This window comes from Sceloporus occidentalis, unplaced genomic scaffold (assembly GCF_023333645.1).
Source record: "Sceloporus occidentalis isolate IW3139 unplaced genomic scaffold, rSceOcc1.0.p SCAF_1, whole genome shotgun sequence".
In the NCBI taxonomy this organism is placed as follows: Eukaryota; Metazoa; Chordata; class Lepidosauria; order Squamata; family Phrynosomatidae; genus Sceloporus; species Sceloporus occidentalis.
The window spans coordinates 151,981,749-152,009,567 of NW_028316981.1; the positions used below are offsets into that span (position 1 = coordinate 151,981,749).

Genomic DNA, 27,819 nt, shown 5'->3' on the forward strand with positions numbered 1-27,819 from the left:
CCCTCTCTCCTCCGGGGCCACCATGAGCCACCTGCGGGCCTCCTCCTCCTCCTCCACCTCCTACCGCCGCACCTTCGGGCCAGCGCCGTCGGGGATGCTGGGCTCGGCCGGCTCCTACTCCTCCTCCTCCTCCTCGTCCCGCTTGGCCGCCTCCTCCTCGGCCTCCAGGCTCCGCTCCTCCCGCGGGGCCACGGCGGGCCCCCAGCTGCTGCTGCTGCTGCGCCCGGGCCCCCATTCCCGCTCGCCGTCGGCGCTCTTCGGGGAGAAGGGCCCGGCGCTGGACTTCTCGGGGGCCGAGGCGCTGAACGCGGAGTTCCTGGCCACGCGGAGCAACGAGAAGCTGGAGCTGCAGGAGCTCAACGACCGCTTCGCCTCCTTCATCGAGAAGGTCCGCTTCCTGGAGGGCCAGAACGCCGCCCTCGCCGCCGAACTGGGCCAGGCCCGCGCCCAGGAGCCCCCCCGGGCCTCCCAGCTCTTCCAGGGCGAGCTCCGGCAGCTCCGCGGGCAGCTCCAGGCCCTGGCCAAGGACCGAGACCGGCTCCAGCTGGAGAGGGACGGCCTGGCCGAGGACCTGGAGGCCCTCAAGCACAGGTGAGCAAGGAGGGAAGGAGGGGCCGGCCTCCTCTGGGGGCAAGCGTCCGCCACAGTCCCCTCCCCGCCCTTGGAAGTGGAGAAGGGCCTTTTTGCCCTCGGGGGAGTGGGAAGGAGTGACCCTGGGCTCTTTATTTCTATAGAGGGGTGGGTTAGAGCCCAGGCACCAGATGGCTTACCTGCAAAGGAGGACAAGGCACTGCAAACTGGAGGACAGTGAAGAAAAATGGAGGACAGTTAAAAAACACTCAGAGAAATGGAAATGGATGATGCTTCTTAAGTCATGCTCAATATGGAGGACCTTGTGGGATTCCTCCTGGGCAGAAGGCTGACATGTAGGACATTTCCTGGAAACGGAGGATGTCTAGTCATCCCGGGTTAGAGATGCTTCTGAGAGAATTAATATAAGGCCGAGAATGCAGTCTGTATAAATCAGGACTTTGTTTTAGGCAGTTCTCCCTAGTAATGTTCAGTTCGGAGTCCCTGAGGGGGCAGGTGAAGAGGTACTCTCTGAACAGAATGTTTTCTTGTTATGGTATACCTTCCAGTCATTTCTGACTTACGGTGATCTTAAAGCGAACCTATCATGGGGTTTTCCTGGCAAGATTTGTTCAGAGGAGGTTTGCCATTGCCTTCCCCAGAGGCTGAGAGTGTGTGACTTGCCCAAGGTCACCCATTGGGTTTCAAAGCTGAGTAGGTTTCAACACTCAAACTGCTATGCCACGCAGAATGCAATCCATATAAAAGCTCCTACAGCAATGTTCAGTTTTGAGTCCACAATGGGGCAGGTGAGGAAGCACTCTCTGAACATATGCAAAGTGTCTTTTCCATCCACCATTTTACCATTGACTAATCTCAGCCAGTCAAGTTTTGGAATAGGGAGCAGGCTCCAACTCTGCCCCCTATGCTCCTTTGAAGCCCTCCCTCCCCAACTTTAGACTCTAAAGAAAAGAGATTTGCTTGGTACTATGAGTGGGATCACCATACGTGTGAAGACACACAACAACACGAGTGGGATTCCTAGTCTTATTGCTTTTTTTTACCTGATGTATACAGCAAATATTCCAACTGCATATAAGACAAATGTCAAATCTGTTGGAACAGTTTTTCTTTTGTATTCTGGGCCTTTGCATTAGAGGGAAGAATCCAGTGGCCCAGGGATTGCTCTGGGCTGGGAATCATATTAATCTCCAGCCCAAAGGAAGGCATTACTGGTTGCATCCCAGTTCCAGCTGTTTATGTCCAATGCTGGGTTATAAAGGCATGTAACCAGCATTTGGATGGTGCATCAATACTGAGGGAGGGGCTGTATCTAAACTGACAGAGGCTGCAAATCTAGGTACACTTATGTGGGCCTGAGCCTGGCTGAATACTCTGGAGATCTCTTCTGAGTAAGCATTCATAGCGCTGTGCTGCGTAGTCACGTAGGACTGGGGCTCAAGACTTTGAACCTGGAATCTGGGATTCGAGAGGATGGCTTTGGTGGGATGCAGCTGTGTGCTACCTCCCATGCTGAATCTGTGTTCTGTCCTGAACTTCAGAGAGCATGAGATGTGAAAGATGCACACAAGGCAAAGTAGGTGGGAATTTCTAGGTGCCCCCCCCCCCCAAAGTGATGCATGCAGAAAAAGAAGTATAGTTCCTGATTGGTCCTTGAGGTGAGCCAAGGAGGAAGGCAGAAAAGGTGTGTTGATGAAGTGCTCCACTAACAGGATGTGTCTGGCAAGGCATCACAGGTCAGGAGTGGATGTTGAAGTGCAGCAAAGGAAAGCACCCAGGCATCCAGAAAAAAAGAGCTTGCCCCCCTATAGGGTGGGGCAGGAGAGCATGGTGCTTTGGAGGAACCAGCAGAAGGTGGTGGGGTGTGGCAGGAGGAGAGGTGGACTTTCATGGTTTGGACCATTCTCCTTTGGCTTTGTGGCACCCATGGTATGCCTGGATGGGGCAGGGGAGGAAGGAGGGAGGAGGGTGTGGCTCTTTGTAGAATGCGGTGGTGGTATTAGCAGTGGGTGCTCTAGGAGTGTGGGGTGGCAATGAAGGAGTGACATGGTGGAGTTGGGTATGACTAGGCAAGAGTCTGGTGCAGCAGATGCCAGCCTGAGTGTGTTACCTGCAGCCATCTCTTCAAGTTAGGGCAACGGTTCGTGCATAAGGCCCCCCCCATCTGATACTGTGAGCCTCTTTCATCACAGGATAGGAGCGCTTTTGTGCATATCTCATTATGGCCATCACCCCATTTGTTGTTCTGGGTTTTCAAGTTGTTTCTGATGTATAGCGACTGTAAGGCAAACCTATCACAGGGTTTTCTTGGCAAGATTTGTCCACAGGGGCTTTGCCTTTGCTTTCCTCTGAGGCGAAGGAGTGTGACTTGCCCAATGTCACCCAGTGGGTTTGCATGGCACGCAGGGATTTGAACCCTGGTCTCCACTCAAACCACTACACCACACTGGTTCTCATTAACACATTGACTGAGATGTATGGGCAGAACCAAACTAAGGGGAAAAGGAACCAAGACTGCATTCCCTCAAGGCTCCGTGGGGTGTGGTTTACATTTCCGCAACCTGGCATTGCTCATGGTGTAGTGAATGGGGCAGCTGGAGAAGAGGAGAGAAAAGCATAAGGGTTGGAAGCCTGGAAGAGAGAGGAACTTTGAGGCAGGGCTCTTCCTTTATGTGTGCAAAGCAGTAGAACTGCCTATCTTCCATCTTGCCCTTCTTAAATATTTTCATCTTCCAAGTGATATGTATATGTGGGTGAGTGGAATACTGAGCGATGCATCAGAAGAGAAGGGTGTGGCCATATAGGAGCTGCCACCTGCTCTTTGGGCAAAAATGTTTTATCTAAATTTTATCCAAAGGTTAATAATAATAGATATTTACTTCACGTGAAAAGAATGGGATACTTTTTTTTAAACCCAGTGCTAATGCCTGTGAACTGTTTCGGAATTTGTTTAATTTCACTAAATTTGCATCTCTCCTCCAATCAAATCTCCCTAGTCATACTTACCTTTCTCTTCTGCCCCTTATCCCAAGGTTGTGGAATGTTTCTTTTGCAATTAAGTTGGACTGCAACTCCCATCAACCCTAGCTCTCATAGCTAATGTGGTGAGATAATGAGAGATGTAGTTTATCAGCATTGAGTAAGCCTGTTGTTTATTTACTCTTCTGTGCAGTGCCAAGAAGAAGGGCCCAAATAGCCTAAAGCAGTGATGTCCAAACTCTGGCCCTCCACATGTTTTGGACTTCAGCTCCCAGAATCCCAAGCGATTGGCCAAGGTGGCTGGGGCTCCTGGGAAATGAAGTCCAAAAACACCTGGAGGGCCAGAGTTTGGACATCACTGCCCTAAAGGCACTAGATCCTGTTTGATCTTGGAAGATAAGCAGAGTCAACACTGTTTAGTACTTGGATGGGAGGCCACCAAATGAATACCAGATGCTGTAGGCTGTATTTCAGTGAAAGGAACTGGCAAAACCACCTCTGGGTATTCCTTGCCTAAGAAAACCCTATGAAATTCATGGTGTCACCATAAATTGTAGGCATGCAAACACACAGACACACTGGCAAGCACACAGAAAAAGAAGGTAACTGGAGAAGTTCATTTCACATACCCTTCTGTTGACCATTGGCAAAGAGTTAAACATGATAAAAAGGAGGAAGAGAAAAACAAATGCGGCAAAACCTTTAAGACTAACTGGTTTTGTTTTTGCATATACTTTCATGGATATGACCCCACTTCTTTGGAAGCAATACAGAATGATAAGTGCTCAGGCACAATGTATATTTACAATGGTATGGAAATAGGATGGGATGTAATAGAATACAGTTTTCAAAGCATCTACTATCACTGTGCACTACATCTGAAAAAGGGGGTTTATATCCATGAATGCTTATACAAAAATAAAAACCAATTAGTCTTAAAGATGCTGCTACATTTCTTTTTCTTCCCCTCCTTCCTTCTTCCTTTTTTGCTGCAAGAAACAAACACAGCAACATCTTTGAAAATTAAGCAGGCTGGCTCTCAGAATCTGCCAGGTAGCATGGCTGCCAGGCAAGTTGGCTGAGGGATTGCGGCAATTATAGTGAAAAAAGTAACTTCTCCAACATGTGGTTTTGTGGATGGCAGCAAGGAGAGATTACAACAGTGGTTCTCAAATGGCGGAGGATGGCACCAGAGGGTGCAAGGGTTGCTCACAGAGGGATGCAAGACTTAGAGGCCCTGATCCCTCCTCATCATCATCCAGACATTTTTATGTGTAAAATTTACACATGCATTTAGTCAAATATTGAATTTACTTGAACAATGTTATTTCCTGATAAAATGCTAAAATACAAATATATATGAATGTGTGCATGAAAATACGTACATTAAATAAAATATTTTTATTCATATGCTATATTGAGTCAGGGGGCATTTTGTTCATTTATAGATGTAAAGTGGGGTTCCCAAGGGTAAAATGTTTGAGTACCTCTGGGTTACAGTAAAGGTATATATGATGTCCAAAGGGCAGGGAGGTGTGTGTGTGTGTGTGTGTGCATACACACACACACACACGGTACTACTTTCTGATATAAGAAAGGGGATGTGTTGGGTAAGATAGGGTGTGGTCAGAGTCAGGGTTGCAGTTTGGCCCTGTGCACACTAGAAATAAGGCAAGTCATGTTTGCATCTCTTTGTTGCTCTCTCTGCAGGCTGGATGAGGAAATGCACAAGCGTGAAGATGCTGAGAATAACTTGGTTTTGTTCCGCAAGGTGAGCAAACCTATCTTTTCTGTTTCATCAGTCCACATTTCCCTTTTCATACTGGTCTCACACTTTGGATCTAACACCCATGTATGAATGAGCGTGTTCACCTACACTACTGTTCTCATCCATTGCTTATATGTCAAGGATCAGGACTAGTTTTTGAATGCCATTTTGGCAGCTCTGTAGACTTCCCTAGTTGTGCTGAGCCAGGGAATCCTGTCCCATCCCCTCACTTCCACCCATGTCCGCCTGACTACCTTCTGTCTTGCACTGTTCCTTTCGCATTTTATGTGAAAATGAAAAGAGATGGATAAGTTATCCTTGGCTTTGCTTACTATTTTTCTCTTTTCTTTGATGTGGAAGGATGTGGATGATGCCACTCTTTCTCGCTTGGAGCTGGAACGCAAGATTGAATCCCTCATGGATGAAATTGAATTCCTCAAAAAACTGCATGAGGAGGTAGGCCTGGCATAAGGGCAGAAGGCACTTGATTTATTGTAGTTATTCACTGATTTTTTTTTATCTCACCTGGCTGCTAAAAAAAGAGTAGCATTGAAGGTTGCAGGAGAATTGCCTTGGATACACATTTGCAGGGAAAGCTGTGCATAAAACAAGGTACTTTTAAGGTGCATAATGTCCACAGAACCCTAGATATTTTGGGAGTGAAGGAAAATTCTTATTAGGGGGCAATGTCTTCATTTTTGTCCACTCCATAGTTACACTATAGTTATACCCCAGCATGGGTACAGGATACCAGGAACCATCCATCTGCTCTTCTGCAGCCACGAGAGAACAGCAGCAGTCCCAGATATGCAGCAAATACAATGGAAATCCAAGAGGAAGAGCACTGCTTTTTCTAAATCCCATTTACAGTCGGCCCTTCTTATACACAGATTTTTTATACATGGATTCAAGCATCCATGGTTTGAAAATGTTAAAAAAAGTATAAATTTCAAATATCAAACCTTGATTTTCCATTTTTTATAAGGGATACCATTTTACTATGTCATTATATTTAATGAGGATACGCCTGAACAGATTAGTTCCTGCTATTGCAGAAGAACTTCACCCTGAAAGCCAATGTGGCTTTAGAGCTAATAGGAGCACTACAGACATGGTATTTGCCCTTAGACAACTGCAAGAGAAATGTAGAGAGCAGAACAAAGGACCCTATGTAACATTTGCCGACCTCACCAAAGCCTTTGACACTGTGAGTAGAAAAGGTCTGTGGCAGATCCTGGAACGACTAGGATGCCCGACCCCCCAGTTCCTCAAAATGATCATCCTGCTACATGAAGGCCAGCAAGGTCAAGTCAGATATGGCGACGCTCTCTCAGAGCCCTTTCTAATAACTAATAGTGTGAAACAAGGTTGTGTTCTTGCTCCAACTCTGTTTACAATCTTCTTCAGCATGATGCTCCAAAGGGCTATGGCAGCTCTCGAAGAAGAAGACGGCATTTACATACGCTACCATACTGATGGTAGCCTGTTTAACTTAAGCCGCCTGAGGGCCCGCACTAAGACTCTAAACTATCTAGTCCGTGAGCTGCTTTTTGCTGACGATGCTGCCCTTGTTGCCCATATGGAAGCAGCTCTGTAGCGCCTAACATCTTGTTTTGCTACAGCTGCAGAGCTCTTTGGGCTGGAAGTCAGCCTGAAGAAAATGGAAGTTCTCTACCAGCCGGCTCCTCAGGAAGAACACTACCATCCCCACATCACTGTAGGCAAATCTGTGCTTAAGTCCGTTCAGCAGTTCACCTACCTGGGAAGCATCATCTCCTCAGACGCCAAGATTGATAAACAGATCGATCACAGATTAGCAAAGGCATATAGTGTATTCAGAAGGCTTCACAAAAGAGTCTGGAGTAACAAACACTTGAGGCGAAGCACAAAAATCAGTGTGTATAGAGCCGTTGTACTGTCTATTCTCCGTTATGGGTCTGAAACATGGGTCACCTATCGCCAACACCTACGACTCCTCGAACGCTTTCATCAGCGCTGTTTACGCACAATTCTAAATATATGGACTGACTATGTGACAAATGTTGCTGTCCTTGAGCAAGCAGGGACCACCAGCATTGAGAATGCAGCTGTGCTGGGCAGGACATGTTTCTAGGATGAAGGCCCATCACCTCCCAAAAATAGTATTCTTTTTTTTTAATTATATCTTTATTTAATATTTCAAAATCCAAAATCAATTATTCTGATCACCACATATATGTCGAAGTAAACTATATCATCTTCTTTATACGACACCGATCAAAGGTACAGACATATGTTTGAAAAATTAATACGACCTTGCTCAATCTTATTATACATATCTTCCATACTGATCTCTATTACGTTTTACTTTGGTATGACTCTTTACTCTGAAATATTGTTGTATTCACATATTCGCATCTTTTGTGTTAACATAGTTCCGTAAACCACATGTTCTACTTCTACTAAATATTATTTTAAATCCCTGCCTTCTCATTTGCCTTCATATTTAGATTGCTAATTACATTCTTATTATTACATTCTTTCATTCCACCTCTTGTGCACAAAGTCTTCAAAGGGTCTCCATACGTCATTTTTATACTCCTCATTTTTCAGCAGAGCCGTTAGCTTATCCATTGCTTTAATTTCTATAACCTTCTGTATCCATTCATCTGTATTAGGTACTTTTTTCATTTTCCAAAATTTAGCCAACAGAATTCGGGCGGCTGTAATAAAGTACAGTACAATTTTCCAGTATTTTTTCTCTGGCCCATTCCCCAAATAATTGGTCATGTTAAAGAGATATAATTCTGGAATCATAGTATATTTTACTCCAATTATTTTCTGTATGTTATCATGTATTTTTCCCCAGAAGCGCCTTATTTTAGAGCATGACCACCACACGTGAAAATAGCTTCCTTTTACTTTACTGCATTTCCAACATTTGTTTTTTTTTGCTATTATTATGCATCTTGGATAGTTTGGATGGTGTCAAGTACCATCTGTTTGCAACCTTTAAGAGATTTTCTTTGAGATCTTGGGCTACAGTAAACTTAGCTGTTTTTTTCCATGAGTTTTCCCAATTTTCTAGCATTATCGGATGTCCCACGTCTTGTGACCACCTTATCATATTCGATGTAATTGTTTCTGATTCAAGCTCCCTTGAAGCTAGAAGTTTATAAAATTTCGAAATCTTCCCCTTATCTGTATCCCAAAAGATTTTGTCTAACTCCGTTGGTTGCCACTCCAGTCCCTCCTTAAGTAGATCTTCTTTGAATTTAGATAAAATTTGAAAGTACATGAACCATTGAACATTAATTCCTCTACCTTCTAATTCTTCCCTGGTTTTAATTTCAATCTCCCCTCTTGTTGTTCTCTTGATTAAGTCCTTATATCTTATCCAACTCTGTGTTTTTTCCCATCTGCCAAATAGTGACTCCTGTGATGAAACCCAGTATGGTATCTTGAAATAAAACATAGATCTTATTATTTTCCAAATTCTTAACAGGGGCTTCCTAATTGAATGGTTGACAAATTCTTTATTGACTAGATCTTTACGATACCGTAAGTATCCATGCCAACCATATCTCAAGTTTGATGACTCAATGTTTAACAAATGGTTGTTTTCCAACTTAACCCATTCCTGCAGCCATAATAACCCTGCTGCCCAGAAATACAGTTTCATATTTGGTAGAGCACAACCACCCTTTTCCTTTCTTTTCCGTAATATCTGAGTTTTTATCCTTGCCCTTCCTCCTTTCCACAAGAATTTTTTAATCTCCTTTTCCCATGTCAGAATTATCTTATCATTGTTAATTATGGGCAGATTTAAAAAAAGATACATTAATCTAGGGAGTACGTTCATTTTTATGGTACTTATTCTTCCCAACAGTGATAAGTCCAATTTATTCCATCTCTGCATATCCCTTGAGATCTGCTTCCATGTTGTCTTATAATTGTTTTCAAATAGCTCTATATTTTTATTCGATAACCATATACCCAAATACTTTGCCTTTTTTCTTACTTCAATTCCTGATTTCATTGTTAGTCCTTTTTCATCTACAGTACTCATATTCCTTGTAATCAATATGGTTTTGTTTTTGTTTAGCTTAAATCCAGAGAAAAACCCAAATTCGTTCATTTCCCCTAAAACACGATCAATACATTTGATTGGGTCTTCTAAGATTAGTATTATGTCATCAGCATAGGCACGGAGCTTGTAATCTACTCCTTTTACCTTTGCACCAGTAATTGTTTTATTATCTCTAATAGAATTGTTCAAGACTTCTAAAGCCATAATAAAAAGTAACGGCGAGAGGGGGCAACCTTGTTTTGTGCCCTTCTCTACCTTAATATAATTTGTCCTTTGTCCATTTATCAAAATTTGTATCTTTTGATCGTCATATAAATGAGCAATATTTGCTAACCATCTACTTCCAAACCCCATTCTCTTCATGATTTCAAACGTAAATTTCCAAAAATAGTATTCTACAGTGAACTCGCCATGGGTCAGCGTAAGAGGGGTGCCCCAAAGAAGAGATACAAGGACTCCCTGAAACAATATCTCAGGCTTGGCCAAATTAATCACCAACAATGGTCCGCCCTAGCCTCATACCGGGAGGCATGGAGACGCACTATCCACGATGCTGCAGCCTTTTTTGAAAGCTCACGCCGAATGAGTCTCGAAGAGAAATGACAATGCAGAAAGAACCACAACCCAGAAACATCACCCAAGGAGACTTTCTGCTGTGCTTTTTGCAACCAGACTTGTTTATCTCGGATTGGCCTTTTTAGTCATCAATGCACTTGTAGAAAGCGCAGGATGAGTCCTTCCTGAATCTTCGTTCGCGAAGTAAAGCCAGAGAGAGAGAGATATTTAATGGGACTTGAGCATACACAGATTTTGTTATCCACAGGGGATCTTGGAACCAAACCCCAGCGTATAACAAGGGTCCACTGTATAACCATGGTGCCCCACAATCTCCTGCAGCCACTAAATGATTTCTTCTCTGCCCATTGAATGGCTAAGCTTGTTATTTACAGCAGGTGTACAAAGTAGGAGGGGAGAGTTATTTAGGAGCCACTAAATAGCTCCTTTTACAATATTTATGAAAGGACATATGTGTGCATAGAGTGTACATGTGTTACCAACAGGATTCTAGCCTGTGTGTTTAGGCTGGGCAGAGCTGATCTCCCTGAGAAATTCAGTGACAATGTGGGTGGTTTGTTTTTGTTTTGCATTTTGTCTGTCAGCCTGATAGTTCGTCTGTGGGTGGGCAACTCTCTTATGATGTCTCTAATTCTAAACAATGCCATTTTTTGTGTAGAGTTTCAAATTCTTGTTACCATGTGTAATGTTATTGTGTTGTATGTGTATCAAATTGGATCTTTTGTCATTTGTGTTCTGCTTTTTCTGCATGGCCCTCATATGGCTCTGCTATGCACAATTGACCTTATGTGTACCAATCATTTTTCACAACTGATGCATCCTTGTATGTCTCTGACATGCCTCCCTTTGGGCCTGACACATGTAGGAAATGCACGACATGCAGGTGAGCATCCACAGCCAGCAGCAGGTGCAAGTTGAGGTGGAGCAGGCCAAGCCAGACCTGACGGCTGCCCTGAAAGAGATCCGCACCCAGTATGAGAGCATCGCTGTCAAGAATCTTCAAGAGGCTGAAGAGTGGTACAAATCCAAGGTACCTAAACTAGAGGGGATTATGTGTTGCGGGTGGCTGGGGCGCATCTTGACAGAACCTGCATAGTGTCCTTGGGATAGCCAAGGTCTGGGTTCAGATCTCTATTTGGCTGGGAAACTCCCTGTAGGGTTTCTGTGAGGATAACTCTGTGAAAACTCTGTTTGCTGCCGTGAATTCTGTGCAGGACAAGGCTGAGGCTGCTGCAAGTGTGAGGAAGGACCATTGCCCACTAGTAGTGTTGAGAAGGTCCCAGGTATGATCCCTGGCATCTGCAGTTAAGAAGAAAAAAGTGACCCTTGTGTAGGAGTGATTTCTTCCTAAGACCATGGGAAGCTGGTGCCAGTCAAAGTAAAAAGTACTGGGCTGGGTGGACATTACTGGGCTACACTGTCCTATTCTCAGGCAACTTTCTGTATCCTCCATATTCCTAGATACAGGGGACAATCTACTGTTTCAAGCTGGCCTTGGTAACTAGAACAATTAAGTGTGAATTTCCTGGTTCACTCAACCCTCTTCCCTGACTGGCTGGAGGCAAATGCTTCCACCTAACAGGAGAACTTTTCTTTGCTCTTGGGGCTCTTCCCTGTGTCTTGAAAAAACTTCCACCCCCTAATTTCTTGCAGTTTGCTGACCTTTCGGATGCAGCCAACAGGAACCATGAGGCACTTCGCCAGGCCAAACAGGAGATGAATGAATCCCGGCGCCAGATCCAGAGTCTCACCTGTGAGGTGGATGGGCTCAAAGGAACTGTGAGTAGTCTCCCTCTGCACTATGCTAGCATGAGACTCTGGTCCTTTTCCCTGGGACAGACCCATAAGATTTTGTCTTTCCTGAGATGCTTTCCTCTGTATCCCAAGATCCCTCTGCTTTGATCACTGAGATTTGTGCATAGGCAGAATGGACTCAGTGCTGCCCTCTGCAGGAGATGCTCCTGCTGGTTGAACAAAACCTCAGCAAGAACCTGAACTCCAGATTCTATTTCTAGCAAAATGCAAAAATTGCTTTTTTTGGACCACAGCTCTCAGCATCATGTAGGAGATTATGGGAAATGTGGTCCAAATCATTCAGTATTTCCAAGCTCTGTTTTCATTATTTTTTGTATGTAATGGTCAAACCAAGGACTGGGATGCTCTATGACAATAAAAATAACATAATTCAAGACCAGAAGGGAATAAAAATATGTTGGATGCAATACACAGAAGAATTATACAAAAGAGATGACAAAATAAAGGACACATGAAATGAAGAGCCATATGAAGATGAACTCCAAATTCTAAAAAGTGAGGTGGAAACTGCAGTAAGAGAAATTGCGAAAAACAAATCACCAGAAACAGATGATATTCCAATTGAACTGCTGCAATCCACATTGATAGAGTCAACTCTAGTGCTAACCAACATATGTAACAGATATGGAAAACAAAACGATGGCCAACAGATTGGAAGCGATCAATATACATCCCCGTCCACAAAAAGGGAGACACATAGACTGAAGCAACTATAGGACCATAGCACTGATCTCCCATGCAAGCAAAATCATGATGAAAATTCTGCAACATAGGCGGGGTACAGACCACCCAGAAGAGGCACCTCCTTGGCGCCTCTCTCTGCTGCACAGCTGCACCACAGCATACAAATTGCATGGCACAGCCGCGCAGCAGAAAAGGAGCTCAAAAAGTGGCTCCTTTTTGCTGCGCCACAGAGCACCAAAGACGGTGCATATATGTCACAGCTGTGCAGCTCCGTATGGGAGCTGCACAGCTGCGACGTAACGGTTACGCACGCCGTGTGTAAGGCACTGCATAACGGCAGTGCATGCATGACGTGCTAGGGTTGCAGGGCATGTGCACGTGCTGCCCCGAGGCAACCCTAGCACGTCGTGGACGCACCGCAAAGGGCCCGTCTGGAGAGGGCCATAGACTCTAACCTTACATGGTGAGAGAAATCCCAGAGGTTCAAGTGGGATTCAGAAAAGGAAGAGGCACTAGGGACCACATTGCAAACATAAGATGGCTAATGGAGTGTTGCCAGGGAATTCCAAAAGAAGATCAATATGTGCTTTATATACTTATAGTAAAGCCTTTGATTGCATAAATCATGAAAAGCTATGGAATGCCCTTAAAGACATGAGAGTGCCAACACATCTGATAGTCCTGATGAGGAATCTGTACTCAGGACAAGAGGCGACTGTCAGAACAGAACATGGAGAAACAGAATGGTTTCCAATTGATAAAGGGGTTAGACAAGGCTGTATCCTTTCACCCTATTTGTTCAACTTGTATGCAGAACATATTATAAGAAAAGCAGGCTTGGACACAGAAGAAGGAAGAGTGAAAATAGGAGGTAGGAATATCAACAATCTAAGATATGCAGATGACACCATAGTACTAGCAGAAAACCTCATTGACCTAGAACAACAAGTAAGGAAAATCAAGGAGGAAAGTGCAAAAACAGGCTTATTGTTGAACATAAAGAAAACAAAAACAATTACCATTGAGGACTTTCACAAGTTCAACCTAGACAATGAAGAAATAGAAATAGTAAAAGAATTCCTATACTTGGGATCAAACATTGGTAGAAATGGGGATTGCAGTCAAGAAATCAAAAGAAGATTAAGAATGGGGAGGGTAGCTATGAGAGAACTAGAAAATCTTCTAAAATGCAAAGATATACAACTGAGCACAGAAGTTAGAATCATACAAGCCATTTTATTCCCTATTACTATGTGTGGATGCATGAGCTGTACAGTTAAGAAAGAAGATAAAAAGAAAAGGAGCCCTGGTGGCGCAGTGGTTAAATGCCTGTACTGCAGCCACTCACTCAAAACCATAAGGTTGCGAGTTCAAGACCAGCAACAGGGCTCAAGCTCAACTCAGGCTTGTATCCTTCCAAGGTTGCTAAAATGAGTACCCAGACTGTTGGTGGCAAATTAGCTTACAGTTGTAAACCGCTTAGACACTGCTTAGGCAGTATGAAGCGGCATATAAAATGAAGCTTGTAAATCCATTCATTTGAGATGTGGTGCTGGAGAAGAGTGCTGAGGATCCCATGGACAGCCAAAAGGACAAACAAGTGGGTCCTAGAGCAGATCAAGCTGGAGACCTCCCTGGAAGCCAAGACCAAACTGAGGCTGTCGTACTTTGGACACATCATGAGAAGGGAGGACTCATTGGAAAAGACAATAATGCTGGGAAAAGTGGGGAGAAGTAAGAAGAGCGGAAGGCCACATGATAGATGGATGGACTCTATTAAGGAGGTCACTGGTATGGGGTTTCAGGAATTATGTCTCATCCATAGGGTTGCCATGAGTTGAGATTGACTTGTGGCCAGTTAACAACAACAAATGGTAAATCCCAGCTCCTTCTTAGCAGCCTTTTCTAAATACTGCAACTCATCTGCTAAGACTGAGAATTCTGTGACAATCTCTTTAAAATTTAAACTACTCTTTAAACTACTTCTAGTGATTTCAGTTCATCTACACTGTAAAAATAATGCAAGTTGACACCACAGTGTGTGTGCTGGATGGGAGACAAGATATTGGAGAGCCAATGTGGTTAGAGCTTAGATTGGGCCTGATGAACATATTTGTATACAGTATTTCCATGTATATGTTCACTTATTTATCTTTCTCACCCACATAGTGGTTTAAGTTTGATGATAACAAGATTTTAAAAATGGGTTTACTTTTATTCGAAGCTCCAAGAATCTAGTCACTAGCTCTGAGTCAGCAGACTCATCTTCTTTTAGCCATTTACTCACCATCATTTTGAGCCCTATTGTTTTTGTGTAAGGGGTCTAGGCTCAAGCTATGCTTTAAAAATATGGTAAAAATAAAAATAAAACCCCAGTACTACTTGCCTTGCCAGAATGAAGCCTTGCTGAGGCAGATGAGGGATCTGGAGGACCAATATGGGGCTGAGGTGGGCTCGTACCAGGATACCGTGGGACGGCTGGAGCAGGAGATCCAGCACATGAAGGAAGAGATGGCACGGCACCTGCGGGAATACCAGGACCTGCTGAATGTCAAGATGGCTCTTGACATTGAGATTGCCACTTACCGCAAGCTTCTAGAAGGGGAGGAGAGCAGGTGGGTAACCAATGGACAGGAACTCTCCAACCTTTCTGGGCATGTCTGGAATTTTGTGTCATGAACACTGTGAAAAATGGCTGCAGTGGTGGACCTGGCGCCATTTCAGAGGAGGCAATGAAACACAGTTTACCCAGAGGTAAAAGACAGAGGTGAAGTCTGAATCCCAGACCACACCACTGTTTTCTACTCCACCTGTTTCACGGAAGGAAAGCTTCAACTTGACCTTCCAAATCTCCCTCCCTCCCTGATACACATGTGTGCATGCATGCAGAGACAGATAGTCAGACACACACACTCACACTCTTTCTTTCCCAAGTTTATCAAAACTTTCACTTTACCACACCCAATTTGGAAACAAAGATGGCAATTACCCACTACATAACACACATCATTTCCTTCTCTTTGTTACAGAGTTGTTTTCCAATGGTTCTTCTCAAAAGATCATCCACCATACACTATTTCTCACACAAATGCAACCCACCCCATACATCCATCTAGCATGCCCTACTCTGCCTTCTCTCCTCCCACACTTGCACTCAGACACATTGCAGCTGTCTGCTGTCTTCATTTTGTTAAAATGCCTTAGGGTCCATATGGCACTTCTGGAAACAAAGATGGCAAATGACTGTAGATTGGCTACTTTCCTTAGTAGCATGTCTGGGAAGCACCAAATGGGGTGTTCTGGTGGCTCCTAAAACAGTGTTGGGAATGGTAGCTCTCTCTTTTCTCAGGTTACAGGGTATTCTTGCATGAATGAAAAGCAGGGGGAATATTATCTGTCTTTAAAGGATGGAAGAGGACTTTTAAAGGGGAAGCCTAGATGCTAGTTAGATGTTATACTGTTTACTCACTTGTGTGTTCCCTTTAGGATTACTGTTCCTGTCCATTCCATGGCATCTCTCAGCATCAGGACTACAGGTAAGCCTATATTGTTTCACTCTGTGGGAGGGGCAAGCCATTGCACCTGAATGTGGGGTTCTAGAAGAGTTGGCACAAAGATATTTTTGTGTCATCAGTGCTGGAGCTTGGAAAAGTTACATTTTTGGACTGCAACTCCCAGAATCTCTAGCTTGCATGGCCACCACTGACTGGGAAGATGGTGAGAGCTGCAATTTTAATAAGCATCTTTTCTAAACTGTATCTAAGATTTTGTGCCTTTGTGTAAACTTGAGTGATTATGTTTTCCTGATGCGCTCATTGTGCCCCATGTTGATCAGTCCCTACCCAGAGCTGATTTATAGTTGACTTTGCTTGAAATGCACTGGTTAACAGCTAAGGTGTGTTGTATAAATTCCTTTCTCCTTTCCTATCCTACATAGACTTGTAGACCTCAGTTCATAGAATTATAGACTTATAGAGCTCAGTCTCTTTGTTGCTCCTGCTTTCCCTTGGAAACAGACATGGAAGACACTACCACTGCCTGTCCCTCTCCTGCTCCCATCCATCACCACCTTGCCATTTCCAGATCCTTCTGATTGCCTATCACTGTCTGAAGGGATCTTTTTTTAAATCAAGGAGATGAAAGGGGATGGTTATCTTGAGGGTGGTGTGATCCTCTCTCCTTACTGCATCTATTCCATGTAGTTTCAGAGCCAGAGCCCACTGTAGAGACCCATACAAGGAAGACAGTACTGATCAAAACCATTGAGACCCAGGATGGAGAGGTGAGCTTGTTCCCTTTCTCCCATCTTTGGAGTGCTGTGTACTATGTGCTTTTGTGTAGATTTTCGCAGGGGTAATGTGGTATCCAAGTTTGATGCCTGCCCCATGCTAAGGGTAGACAAATTATGGTAAAGCTAGGGACTGTTCAGTATCTGAGTTCTTTGGATCTCACCAAAGGATACTGGCAAATCCCCCTCACTCCTGAAAGACTACGGACCTTACCACACAGGGCACAGAATTAGGGTCAGTTTGCATTGGTTGATGCGTATTTGCGTTATATCGCATTGGTGTTTCACACCTGTGAGCTCAGAATATGTATTGACCAATGCGATATAACGTGAATACGCTTTGGCCAATGCGTATTCACGGCGGGGTTCTGAACTGAAGGCAGCCGGCTCCTCCGTTTTGCGAGTCTGCAAAAATAGTGGATTCACGGGATCCGTATTGATGGCCAGTGCGAAACCTCTGCTGCTTTGGCTGTTGTGTACATCCAATCCGCTGGTTCTCCTGAAGACCACCGGGTTACAAATTTCCCATGATGCTGCGCTGGAATTTCCCCCATCTCCTTCCGTTGGCCCTTTCCCCTTTCAGGACAACTGCCGGGGCTGGGGAGCGATTTTTCCATTGAACGAGATAAAGCGGAAACCTTTTGTGTCGGGGGGGGGGGGGGGAATGTATATGTATATGTGTGTGTGTATATATATATATATATATATATATACACACACACACACACACACACACACACACACACACAAGATGTGTGTGTAAGCATATACATGCAGCATTACACTTTCGGCTGCTCCACAGTTTGTGTGTGTATATATATATGTATATGTATATGTGTGTATATATATATATATATGTGTGTGTGTGTGTGTATATGTATATGTATGTATACACACACACACACACACACACACACACAGACAGCTGTGTGTGTACACATATAAGTACGGCTTCACACTTTTGGCAGTACCACTATGTGTATATGTGTGTATATCTGTGTGTGTGTGTGTGTGTGTGTGTACACACACACACACACCTATATATACAAACACTCAAGCAGACAGATGTGTGTGTACACATATAAATACAGCATCACACTTTTGGCTGTGGCACAGTGTGTTTTTGTATATATATGTGTGTGTTTGTGTTTTTGTGTGTGTGTGTGTGTGTATATATATATATATATATATATATATTAACACTCATACAGACAAATGTGTGTGTACACATAAAAAAGGCATCACACTTTTGGCTGTACCACTATGTGTATATGTGTGTATATCTGTGTGTGTGTGTGTGTGTGTGTGTATAAATACTCATACAGACAAATGTGTGTGTGCACATAAAAAAAGGCATCTCACTTTTGGCTGTACCACTATGTATGTATATATATAAGTATGTATGTATGTATTTATGTGTGTGCATATATATATATATATATATATACACACACACACACACACACACACACACACAGATGGTGCATACCCCTTTCGTAAGTGGCTAAAGGCAGCAATTCTCGCGATATTACGCACTAAACAGTGACCTCATTCTTCACCCCGGAAGTTTAAAATGTTGCGCCAGTTCAGAGCCCCACAGAGCATGCGCAAGGCTGCCGATGCGAATCGGCCAATACACATTGTATTGGGCTGGTGTGGTTATCCAATCTGCACTTGCCTCACTTTGCCTGAATACGCATTGGCCGATTCGCAAAACCTCGATTCGGAAGGCCGCCCAGGTGTGAATGAACGATGCAATATGACGCGAATAAGAATCGGCAAAGTGTATTCAGAGAGTGCGGGTGTGAATTAATGATGCGTTATAACGCGAATACGCATCGACCAATGCGAACTGACCCTACTTCTGTGCCCTGTGTGGTAAGGTCCTACCTTTGCCACCTCCAGGGGCTCTATCACTTCACTTTTATGACCTTTGGCTTACATGGGGCTATGGCCACCTTTCAAAGACTAAGGGATATTTTACCCCTGCACAATCCAGTGTACAGTTGTGGTGCAGCCTGTACTGATGACAGCCTGTTTGCTGCCATAGTTGCTCCACTAACCGATTTTTAAAAAAGAGTTCAAGAAAACTACACTGGGGAAAACAAAAAGATCAGGCATTCCAACTATTCAAAGATAAGTTGTATCAAGCTCCCATATTAAAAGTGCCTGATTTTTCCAAACCTTTCATTTGGCAAACAGATTCCTTGGAATATGGGTTGAGAGCAATCCTGGATCAGAAAGGTGGGAAAGAGAAATACAGTCGGACTTCTGTATTCATGGGAGGATCCATTCTGGACCCTCATGCAGATATGAAAATCCATGCGTGTATTCAAGTCCCATTAAAAGTAATGGCGGTGTGGTGCCTGTGTGCTGGCTAGCATGGTCTCATGCATGTGGTGCTATTACCCAAAAATGGTGGCTTGCAGTCCATGGATGGTTAAAGCAGCAGATGGCATGTCTGCTCAGGGACGTAGCCAAGGGGGGGGGGTTCTTGGGGTCCGGACCCCCCCTTCCATTAGAAAAATGAATGGTACATGCTGCTGCACCGCTGCGCCCAAGCCCCATTATAATGGTGGCACTTAGTCTGGACCCCCCTCCCCCTTCCTAAAATCCTGGCTATGTCCCTGGTCTGCTGATAAGGAGTGCAGACTGCATCCCATGTTGTCTCTGAATAAAAAATTAAACCCTCAGCAATGATGACATTCCACTATAGAATGTGAGGCCTTGGCAGTTAAGTGGTCTGTATCCACTTTAGGGCACTATTTCTGGGGTGCCCCCTTTTGCCTAGTAGCTGACCATGCCCATTACATTTCATTGTGTGAAGGATACTAACTAAAGCCTTGTACAGTGGTACCTTAGCCTACAGCCTTATGTCTTTACAGTCACTTACCATCATGGGAAGCAACATGCCAATTCTTTTGATAAGGTGAGGCGTGAGAAGAGTGGACACAGGCCAGTCCTCTTAGGGGTGTGTGTAATAGGGCTACACTTACTAGGGGAACCCTCCTGGACTATACTCAGATTGAAGCTACTGGGACACTTGGGAGCTGTAACAATGTGGTGGGAAATAACTGTGGAGGAAGAGCCAAAAACTAGCAGTCCAGCTCTGATATAAGCTCAGAAGGTCTGGTGAGGAGAGAGTGAGGTTGTGGGGCAGCATTTGAAAAAGTAGGATGCCAAGCAGAGTTGAGAGGAGAATGTGAGATAGGAGAATGTGAAATTGAAGGCTTTCACGGCTGGTATCCATAGTTTTTTGTGGTTTTTTGAGGGCTAGAACATGGCCACATAGCTCGAAAAACCCACCAAAAAAACTATGGGATAGGAGAGTGAGTAAACCCAGCTGCTTTTCAAAGGGAAAGGACTATAGAAGGGAAGCCAGTGGAATTAGACTGTAGAACCATCTAGTGGCCTCTTTATGCTATTGCAGCTCAGTTGTGAATGATAAGACTGTGCATTTATTGTATTGGCTAGATTGGAGAGACTGCGAGCTGTTAGTTCTCCTTGCAAAGAGGGGGGAAATCTCTGTTACTCATCACTGAAGTGAACCTGTCTTAGAAGTGATTCACCATATAGGTCACCATGAAGAGGGGTCTGTGGCATTGTGTAAACCATGCAGGTTGGGTCTTTTGCTGTCCCTCTCCCTATGGAGGAGAAGCAAGCTACAACAGTGGCTCATTAAATAAATGAATTCTACGTTCTGGCTCCTCTTTTAGTTTTGCAGGTTATAAAATTTTGCACACAGTAGTTTGTTTTGCATATTTTCCTCCTTGCATCAGATATGGGAAGGAGCAAAGGGCCACAAAATGGACTGAGATCCTACCCAGGTTCCTCTGTCCACTAGCGTCAGTGATCTCTCTCTCTCTTGCTCTTTCTCTAGGCTCATACAGTTCAAATCAATTGTTTTACATTTATTTTACATTTTTAATGTGTGTTTGTGTGTGTGTGTGTGTGTGTGTGTGTGTGTGTGTGTGTATTTCACTCCATGCTAAATCTAAGGCCTGGAGGAAATGCACAGAATGGGGGAATGCACATGACCCTACCTCTGAATCTGTGGATGGGCTAGCAGTGCTCATTCCATTCCCTTTGTTGTTATATTTTCTGGTTGACTTTGACTTGTAGGGTTTGCTGTTGCTTTTTCCTGAGGCTGAGAGAGTGTGACTTGCCCAAGGTCTTCCATGGCTGAGTGGGGATTCAATCCCTGCTCTCCTTGGGTGCATCTGTACTACAGAATTAATGCAGTTAACTATCATGGCTCCATCCTTTGGAATTCTGAGATGTGTAGTTTCTTTTGGCATCAGAGCTCTCTGACAGAGAAAGTTAAATATCTCACAGAACTAGAGACCCCAGAATTACATAGCGTTGAGCCATGACATTTCAAGCAGTGTCAAACTGCATTATTTCTGCAGTACAGATACAGCCCCAGAGTCATAGTCTGGCATTCAAACCACTACATCATGCTGGCTCTTTTCTCACTCCCCACGTCCTGCCTGCTCCCACATTCACTGTGCTTTGGTGTGATCCTGTGACCTGCTCTTTTGTCTCCTGCAGGTGGTGACTGAATCCAGGAAAGAGCAGAGGGCTGAGATAGAGAAGTGATGCTGGCTACACCCAGTGCCTCCCAGATGCCATGGAGATGGGCACTAAAGCTAACCAATGTACAGAAGAAGTCCCAGCAGCAGATTCCCCCATTTCCTCACAAAGCCACACTGGCCTTACTGATGATAATGATAATGATAATGATACTTCTTACCTCTGACAACTTTCCTGCACTGTCTGCCAGGCTTCACAAACCAGTTATACCCCTTAATGTGCACCTCTAGCCTTCCTGAGGTCAGCCTGGTTGTGATCCCAGCAATAACCGCCCACAGTCTGGGGAGTGGGTGATGCCACTCTTCTTCATCCTACTCTACTCTTCCAGTGCCTCTTTTCTTTTTTACCACACCTTCTCTCATCTTGCTCAGTAAAGCCCCATCCCATCCTATATCAGTATTCTCTTGTGGAAGAGAGAAAGGTTTCTTTCTTGATCCAGATCAAGCCATGTGAGGCTTAGGTGTGCCAGGTATGTTTGGATTAAAACCTTGAGTATAATCACAAGGTCCACAGAATTCAATGGCTGTGAAAAATGGCAGAATCTTGATATCTGGCAAGTCTAGCTAGGCAACACCAACCTAGAAACACCAAAGAGAACCAAATGTTTGATCACCATTTAATTCTCTGTGTTAACCACTATAACCAATCATTCCTTACAGAGATTCTCAACTGATCTTCTTATCAAGATTATAAGTGGAAGCTATGTACCAGTAAGTTCCTGATTCTTGCCTCTGTCATGAATTCACCAGATGGCCTTAGCCAGTCATCTCTCTTCCTCTCTCAACCTCAGTCTCTCACTAGCTCATTCCCCTCTCCCCCAGGCCTGCACCATGAGGGAGAATACCACTGAATTCCCTTACAAGGTTGTTGTAAGGATAACAAGATAAATACATGCAAGGCACTCTGAACTCTTGAAAGTGCTGTACAAATGCTACAAATAATCACGTTCCTTAAGTATTCACAAATGCACCCAATAATAATAAATGAAAAATAGATTATTGATTGCATTTTAAAAGAAATGTATGTTTTCAAGGATATTCTTCTAAAACCAAAAACACTCAAAAGAAAAAGGACAGGTCACTGACAAGTTGATTGATATGGTTTATCACTGGTTCTTAACACTGATGGGACACAATGGCAACCTTTCAACCCAGACCTTTCCTCAGAAGTAAGTCCCACTGAATTCAATTGGTCTTAATCCTAGACAGTTTTATTCTCATACAGCAGCCTTGGAGTGACATTACTTTGCCTTCATAAATAACTCTTTATCACAGGCCACTTGTATGCCTCTAACATGCTAGCTTCCTTTCCCCAGTTTGATTAATGTTGGGCTTTTGGGACTTAAACCTAAATAAATGTGTTTTGTTTTATTTATAGCAGGCTTCAAGTAACATTATTTTGCCTTTCTTCTTTAGAGGCAAATCATATACCTCGAAAATGATAACTCTTTTCCTGAATCAGATAAACTTTGGGTCTTGCTGAGACAATATTTCAAGATTGCAAGTCCTTGACAGCTCATCTGACCTCCTCCTGCCTTCCAAAGCAGTCTCCCTCTCCTCTACTCACTTCATTGTGTTCTTGTGGAAACCTCACACTCTCATTCCACCTCTGGTCAAGTCCTATGTGGTACAAAAAGGCACCAAAGTCAGTTTTGCTGGTCTCAGTCCAGAACACCACTGGGTTCCCCCTTCATTTGTATTGCATACAGGGCAGTGTCACAGATGTGAGAAAGGCAGAGGACCAAATGGTTTTTAGTCTACAGCAGCATGTAGACATTGCTTTCACACGTGCTGAGCCAAAGCTGATGGTTTAAAAATACTGAAGGAATATGCCTACATCTAACAATTATGATTCCTTACCATGAGTGGGTGTTGATTACTTCCTGCTGGCCAATAGAAATGCTATATATAATGAAAAGAGATTGCTATCTGTAGACTCTAGGATTTGTTTTGGTGGACCAACACAATGATATGTTTATTATACATAATTAAGTGGCATGAATGTTTTGCTGGCACAAGCTGTAGCTTCTCGTGGATGCTAAAGATAGTGCCTTATAAAGATAGCTTCTCAGATCCAGGTTTCTAATGGTTATGTTTGTTCTCAGATTTTAATCACTTTTATCACCTTGTCTTTTGTCTTCGCTTCAGCAGTGGTGGCAGGTAACTTCTTCCAAGATAAAATCCTCTGAGTGAGTGATACATTCCTTTCAGTTTTAGTCCAAATTTAAAAGAGCTGTCCAAGGTTTTGAACATATTGTCAGGACAGTGTTCCGTATCATGGACAGTGTCTTTAAAAGTGCAGACAAGGAGCTGGTTTATTACCCCATTTAAATGGAAGCTATCACTACACTTCAGCCCTCCTACTAGCTGCCATTTTGTTTTTACTTCTACCTCTTCTCTTCACATTCCATACTCCCTTCCTTCATTCAACTTCATGACGACCACAGGTATAGGCACTGCATGTCTTGCCATGTTGATTGATCAGAGAAAATTTCTTCCTTTCCACCTTAAACCATGGAGCCACTTGGTAGGCAGGGAGAACTGTTTTCCTCTTTCCTTTAGTCACGTCCCTGTGCAGGAAATCACCAGAGAGACACATGTTTTTGAAGGCCTCTTTCACCTCTCCAGTCCTCTCAGAGTCTAGACTAGAGAGGGGCAACTGTGGTGTGGGGAATAACCCGCCCTGAACCCACTAGGGGCTGCCTTCTAGTACCACTGCTACTGATCTTGCCCCTGTGTTGATGAATTTTGGAGGCAGAGCAGCCACAGAATAAAGGCAATATCTTTTTTTAAAACAAGATTGGCAGAAAGCGTGTGCCTGTTTTCAAGCAGAATCATGCTTCCAGGAGACTTTGCAGAGTACAACTTGAAAACAAGGGACTCACTTTCCATTTTAATTGAAAATTGCAGCATATTGCTGCTACAGTGATGAGGGACAGTGGGCAACTGACTGTACTGCTCACTCCCACTCTAGATGAGTAGCTCAATTGGAAAACAGGTTTTTGTTAGTAGAAAATACATTTCTCTGGAAGAAAGCTTTGTGGTGGCTTTTGCAGCTGCTGCTATCAGTGTAATTGGTCTCTGTGCCAAGTCCATTTCTCAACATGTTATTTCCCAATCTGTCTTGGTTTTCCACTTTTGATTATATGCCGGGCAGGCAAATTCTCATGGTCTTAACCACAGCTACTTGACTGATACTCTACTTTGAACCAATATGGAGGTTAAAGAAGTGGAGAAGCTGCACTGGGGTGTGGGGAGGGGAGGGTAAACTTTAGATGTTTTCTCATGTCAACCATAGCAATTCTGGAGATAAGCAGATTTTACTCATTCTTGACCTTTCCCATTTCTATGAAGAGCTTGTCAGTGTAGGCAGGGCCACCCTGGGTGTGGCTGAGGGTAGAAATATCCAGGCCAGATTTAATTCTGCTGCTCAGAGAACTCATATCTATACAGTTCAGTTGAACACCAGGAAATGGACACCAGGTATCTATTCCACCATCTGATACAACTTCAGGGCAAGTTGGCTGTGATGTTTTCAAAAGGCTAGAAACAGTCCTGCAATGCTGGCCTGCACTGTGCTATAAATGGCTGGAGAAAATTATATAGGCTATAGCCCTTCCTTTTGTACTGGAATGACCTTAGTTTAACTTTGGCCTGGAAAGAGATGTTTCTTCCGATCATTTATTATTACAAATTAATTATAGAAGAAGAGGTATAATGTTTGAGCCGAATGGCTTGCCTTCACCAATGTTGTTGTTAGCTGTATCTTCATCCAACTGCTTTAGGACCCCATTTCTTAGCAGGTGGCCAGTGAGCTAATAGGTCTGTCTGGCCTCATCACCATTCATCTTGCATTTTTCTTTGTCACCCATTCATTGTGTCTGCTGCCTGTTTTTAGTGGCCAGCATCTCAGATACTACTCATGCAGGTAATGTTTAGTTTTGTAAAGGAACTGACACATGGGGCTTGGCAGCAACCAAGCATACTGGATACATGGCAGGCCAAGAAGTGGGCTTGCTCTTTCCTCTCAATGTCCCATTGAACTGCTGCTGGGGTGGGCAATTACAGCCTTTCAGATATTGAACTACAAGTCCCCTCAGCCCTCACCATTGACTATGTGCTGTGACTTGCAGTCCAATGCCATCAGGAGGATCTGGCAATTCCCATCTCTGCTGTAGAGCCACCATATTACATGAATAAAACTTTTTATCCCATAACAGATCCTTTAAAATACAGTTCATGTACCTATACGGCTAGTCTGAAGGCACTGTACAAAGAAAGATGTAGCTTCTCAGGGACACTTCTGGCAAAACTGTTCAAGAAGATGCAACACAACAAAATCAGGAGCATAATGGAGGCTTGGTGAGTCACTGAAGGGATCAGTAGCATAAGGCCTTCTAACTTAGAAGAGGAGAGAAACTAGCTTCCAAAGAAGCCTGCACATACTGTATCATCATTATTCATAATTTCTTTGATGTTTTAGATAGGAGTTCACTGTAAGAATGCCCTTAGCTATCCCATTTTACATCTGTATTTTTAACTTTCAAGAACTTGGCTAGTTCTCTTTTAAACACCTCCTAGATAATATTAATTGCAACAGTATCAGAATGTGACAGATAAGGCCCCTATAGGTTTTTTCCTTTTCCGTTTCTGTTCCCTTGTTGAAGGAAGAACAGTTCAGTGTTTTCCAAGCCTTGATCTAACTTTTTGAAAGCTTGCCTTAGGCTGAGAACCTACACGTGAGCAAGATAATTTGGATGTCTCAGTTTCCATTTTTCTCCAAGTCTTCCAAATCCTTTGAAGCTTTTATTTCTTTGTCGTCTGTGGAGTCTTTCTCCCCTTCTGGCCTATAAAACCAAAAGTTGACTTGACAGCTGAATTCTAAGTATGTTTACTTGCCAACTTCTCTTAATGATCTCAGTTTCCCAGTTCTGTTATGTTGCAATGCACTTAGGAATTTACTTAGAATACAACTCCCAAAATGCCCCTGTGACTCAAGGCTTCTGGGAGTTGTAGTCCATACCTTCTGGAAACTCTGCCTATAACTGAGAAATTCCATCATCTAGATAACTGTTATATCTGGTTCCCGAATTGCTAAGTTGCAGCTTCAAAAGCCCATCTTTAATATTAATAATGCAAAAGGAAATTGTGCCCCTACCCCTTTTGGCTGCCCCTTCCTTTTATGGCCTACACCTCTGCCATGGGACAATTTTAAGGTTGCTGCAATAGGGTGGAGGGGGGCAGAAAAAGAATAGCATTTGTATGTGTTCATCCTAGTTAAAGAGGCTTTAGCATTTGAACCTGATACCTTTCTGAGTGGATCATACTTTAGGGCAATAACAGATGGTTTAAGATTGAGCTATTTTATATTTGGTGGAGATCTGACTTGCAGAAAATGCTTCATTGTTTCTCTCATCTGTAAGAGATTTGACGGATGTTTTAGTCTGCTTATGGTAGTTTTTGGGAGCTGGCATTCAAAATAAAGAGGAAATAGCCCAAAAATGCACAAAAAACTAAAGAGGAGATTGTTCCCAATTGGTGGCCATTCATTTTGTTTTCCTTTTATTTGGGACAACTATCTGGATAACTATTTTTTCTTCAGATCCTGTTCTGAACATTGACAGTCACAGAAATGAAGCAAGATTTGCAAATTTGTCACAGTTATAAAATTGTCCCTCTGGCAAAACAGCAGGAGCAGCACCACTTTCCAGCCTCTAAGTCTGCAATCTCATGCACTGTGTAGTATGTTCGACTCTGTAAAGGACTGGGTTGCACCATAATTCAAAACTTTCTGAGAGTGATTCTTTATGTGATGGCATTAGCACATGGCACAGTTCTAATTCTGGATTTTTGACACCTCTTTCAGCCTTACTTCTATATTTTCCTTTATTATTCCCCCTTGATCACAGAAATTCTCCTATATGGGTTTTGGTGCTGATTCCCTTGTTTTTGATACTCATGTGCTTGGTTCCCCATACTCCTACTCACAGCTGGTGAAAACACCCGGTGCTATTCCTCCATAATAACAGATCAGTGCCCTAAACCTGATCCACTCAATCTTGGCACAATCTTGGTTTGGTTAACCATACTGTGCTAATTAGCCATCAGGCCCACTCTTCTGTGTTCTACCCCCAGCATGCTGTCATATATTGGCTCTCTGGAATATCCTTCCTTACAATTTGGCTCGTCTCACAAATGTTTCACTCGGGGAAAGATGATGTAGTATGCCCAGGTGACAAAACAATCAATCTCACACTCCCACAAAGACAATGCAGGGTAGCATGGAAATGGGAGTGGTTGCTGTAGAACTGTTACTGATGCTTTTTGATCTCACCTGGATAGTGACTGTTACTTAATGCCACTTGGACATTGTGTGCCATGTATTGCTTCCAACTAGCCAATAAATATCATATTAAAGAGACCTTCTTCTTCTGTCCTTTTTTTGGGGGGAGGATTT

The 27,819-nt window shown here is 43.5% G+C and overlaps 1 protein-coding gene across 2 annotated transcripts; it reads left to right on the forward strand.

Annotated features, from left to right (window-relative positions):
• LOC149322435 (peripherin-like) lies at positions 1 to 27,779 on the forward strand. Of its 2 annotated transcripts, XM_089477590.1 has the most exons (9): positions 1 to 591; positions 5,281 to 5,341; positions 5,699 to 5,794; positions 10,849 to 11,013; positions 11,637 to 11,762; positions 14,877 to 15,097; positions 15,969 to 16,018; positions 16,685 to 16,764; positions 21,322 to 27,779. In XM_089477590.1, the coding sequence occupies exons 1-9, from the start codon at positions 23 to 25 to the stop codon at positions 21,367 to 21,369; spliced, it is 1,416 nt and encodes a 471-aa protein (XP_089333716.1). In that variant the 5' UTR covers positions 1 to 22; the 3' UTR covers positions 21,370 to 27,779. The 2 variants fall into 2 exon arrangements, with proteins under 2 accessions (XP_089333716.1, XP_089333723.1); XM_089477597.1 differs by lacking the exon at positions 16,685 to 16,764.
• Positions 27,780 to 27,819: the final 40 nt, after the last annotated feature.

Coding starts and splice junctions, on each gene's coding strand:
- LOC149322435 (XM_089477590.1), top strand. CDS start 23: ATGAGCCACCTGCGGGCCTCCTCCTCCTCCTCCACCTCCTACCGCCGC. Junction 5,342..5,698: donor ACTTGGTTTTGTTCCGCAAG/GTGAGCAAACCT, acceptor TTGATGTGGAAG/GATGTGGATGATGCCACTCT. Junction 5,795..10,848: donor TCAAAAAACTGCATGAGGAG/GTAGGCCTGGCA, acceptor TGACACATGTAG/GAAATGCACGACATGCAGGT.